At 23.5% G+C, this 3,054-nt stretch overlaps 1 protein-coding gene across 1 annotated transcript; it reads left to right on the top strand.

The window, feature by feature from the left end:
• Positions 1-688: 688 nt before the first annotated feature.
• On the top strand, positions 689-2,654 carry LOAG_14074 (hypothetical protein; the record flags this gene model as incomplete). Its single annotated transcript, XM_003149576.1, has 4 exons — positions 689-765; positions 1,553-1,644; positions 1,872-1,939; positions 2,409-2,654. 4 exons carry the CDS (start codon positions 689-691, stop codon positions 2,652-2,654), a joined length of 483 nt encoding a protein of 160 aa, XP_003149624.1.
• Positions 2,655-3,054: the final 400 nt, after the last annotated feature.

The following is a 3,054-nucleotide window of genomic DNA, read 5'->3' as shown; positions in this document are numbered from 1 at the left end:
GCGAACCTATAATTATTGTCTTCCATTTTTTCATTCCTTCTTTTTTTTTTTTTATTTCAGGAAAAGAATTTCAATAATGACAATAATTTTCCGAAAGAAAGGCTAGTTTTTCACTTTTTTAAAAGAAAAAAAAAATTTTGCATGAAATAATTGCATTAATAAGAATTATTTGTTTGTTTAAATAAATTATTTTTAAATATTTCGTAATTTATGTTTACTAATTTCTAATTTAAAAGTTACAAAAAAAGGAAAATTTATTGAATATTATTAATTATTATAATATGTAACAGGAATAGATATGTAAAAGATAATGAAATGATTATTACATCACACTTAATGAATCATTAATAGAATATATGTCAACATAATTTATAACAAATATTCGTTGTTTTTATAAAATAGAATTACGTAAAAACAAGAAAAACAAATAAGAATATCTGGCGCAAAAAAAAACGTAAAACACCTACGAACACTTGACGTACGTATCATTTCATTCCATCATTATAATTATCGATAAAATTTATGAACATCATTTCTTTCCCAAATAATATTTTTGATAATGAAAATATGAAATTGTTTTCGTTAATTGAAATATTTTCTTTTATCATTTTATAGTTTTAAATTTTATTAAAATTTTAAAATAATCATTTATAGCTCAAATCCGCCACATAATCCTTATATGAAAACTATGTTCGATAGCAATTTCAAAACGCATGATATATGCGAATCGTGGAATTCCGGTAATCAACCGGATAATTTACTCTGGTTCGAATTTTTCAAATTACTTTTTTTTTTCTTCGCTTTGCCAAAAATTGTGTTTTACAATTTAACGAATTAAAGTATAATTAGATAGAAATACTACTTATATTAATTACGTTATAAATATCTAATAACATATACATATAAATGCATTCTTAAATATTATTTTATTTTGTATTTTCATAATAATTCATTTTTTTATTTTATACTTTAGAATCTTTATATTACGTTATTTTGGTATTTTTATGTTTCATAATTTTGATATTTCTATACTGCATCATTTTAGCATTTTTTTTTTATACGATATTTCAGCCTTAAACACACACATTAGCTGATAAGCATAAATCACCTTTAATTAATATGATTAATTAAATCCATAATTGAAAGTAAAATTTGTCAAACACATAATGCAAGACATATTACAACTTTCGCATACTTACTTCAATATATGATATCGAAATATTGAAAATAAAAATTGCAACCTTAATTAATACAAATATTCCAATGATATTTAAAGTAAATATAAATTACAAAAATGTTGAATAAAATTATAGGATAAAGCTATTTGGTTTGAATTATACTAAAACTTATGAAAGAAATGAAAAATTAAACAAATTAATTTTAACGATTGATCATTTGCTAAATTTTCTTCTTAGATATTTATTTTATATTTTATGCTATTTTATGCTATTTTATGATTACTGTATAGTATCGTTACTGTACAACATTTACCGTGTCTTACATTTACTGTATTTTATCATATAACGATCTATAACGCTTCTTTATTTGCTAGGGCTGAACCGGCGGATCGTTTATTGCGCATCATTGGTAACGGTGTTGTTAAGGACGGGTATAATATGTTTATGACACCAAGTCAAGCTGAAGGTCAATTTTTCTTTTTTCGTATAAAATTTTAAAATTAAAAATTAATAAAAAATTTATTTTCAAATTCATTTTAACATTTACCTTCGAAAATATTATTAATAGTTATCAAGCGAAAAAATACAAAGTATTTCGTAAATGTTAATACGTGAGAAGACATAAATGTTAATACGTGAGAAGACACGTTAATACGTGAGGAATTTTTGTTAAAAAGTTGTATTAATTTGCAGGTAAAACAACTGTAGTATCTGTGGCTATATATATTGAGTCTATGTCATCATTTAGAACTCAAACAATGGTGAATTATTCCAAATTCGATTTAAATTTTAAATTTACATTCATTTATTAATTTCGTTTATTTATTTTGAATTAATTATGTGTGATAATCAGATTTGAATCAATTTGATGCAAAATAAATGATTTTTTTTTCAAATAAAAACTGAAGCTTATTTAAACTCAACAAAGTTCGGTTAAACTTTAATGAAGTTATGCTGTATTAAATTCCAAACTTACACTTATTTATTAATTTTGTTTACTTGTTTTAAATTAATTATGTGTGATAATTAGATTTGATTTCAGTCATTAGTTGTAAAAGGTATGACAATGTAAATAAATAATTTTTTTTATGGAAATTAAACTTTTATTAAACTCATTAAAATTTAATTTGATTTTAATGAAGTTAAGTTGTGTTGTTTTACCAAATTTTTCAACATTACATTGTTGAATTTTAATTTCCTTAAATTTAGTGTTTTAAAAATTTCTTGCAGGATTTTGAAGTTGATATGTATCTTGCTCTAGCCTGGTATGATCGTCGTTTGGCTCATAATTGTACACATCCAGTACTTGTAACGCATAAATTCATTGTTGATCGTTTGTGGCAGCCAGACCTCTATTTTGTTAATTCCAAATTTGCCTACCTCCAAGAAGTGACAACGCCAAATTTTATGGTCATCGTTTATCCAGATGGTTTAATATTCAAATCTATGAGGTTAGTAAAGCTTACTATTATTTAGCTAATAATTATTCATATTTTTTATGTTAGCTTTATGGTGATATGAATATATTAATTAGGCTGAATATAAGATAAAAATTGTGTTAGCCAAGTTTCTTTCATTTTATTGCATGAAATCGTAAAGTTTTATCACATTATGATGAAAAGATAATCGAAATATTCCGCAGTATTCATTTTTTTTTCCCTTCTCATTTCGACAACTAAGTAGTTGAATAATTGAAATGACTAGGTTTAGGAATTTTGAAATTCAAAAAGAAAATAAAAATATGTGATGCCAATGACAAAGAGTAAGTGACAGACAGGAAAGCTCTTCTGACAATTATGATACGCTATCTTTTATATATTGCACTCTGAATTTGATGCTTTTTATTAATTTTTAAATCGAAAAAAATAGAATACTC

Source organism: Loa loa, assembly GCF_000183805.2.
Source record: "Loa loa unplaced genomic scaffold supercont3.258, whole genome shotgun sequence".
Taxonomy (NCBI): Eukaryota; Metazoa; Nematoda; class Chromadorea; order Rhabditida; family Onchocercidae; genus Loa; species Loa loa.
This window is presented reverse-complemented; position numbering and strand designations above follow the sequence as displayed.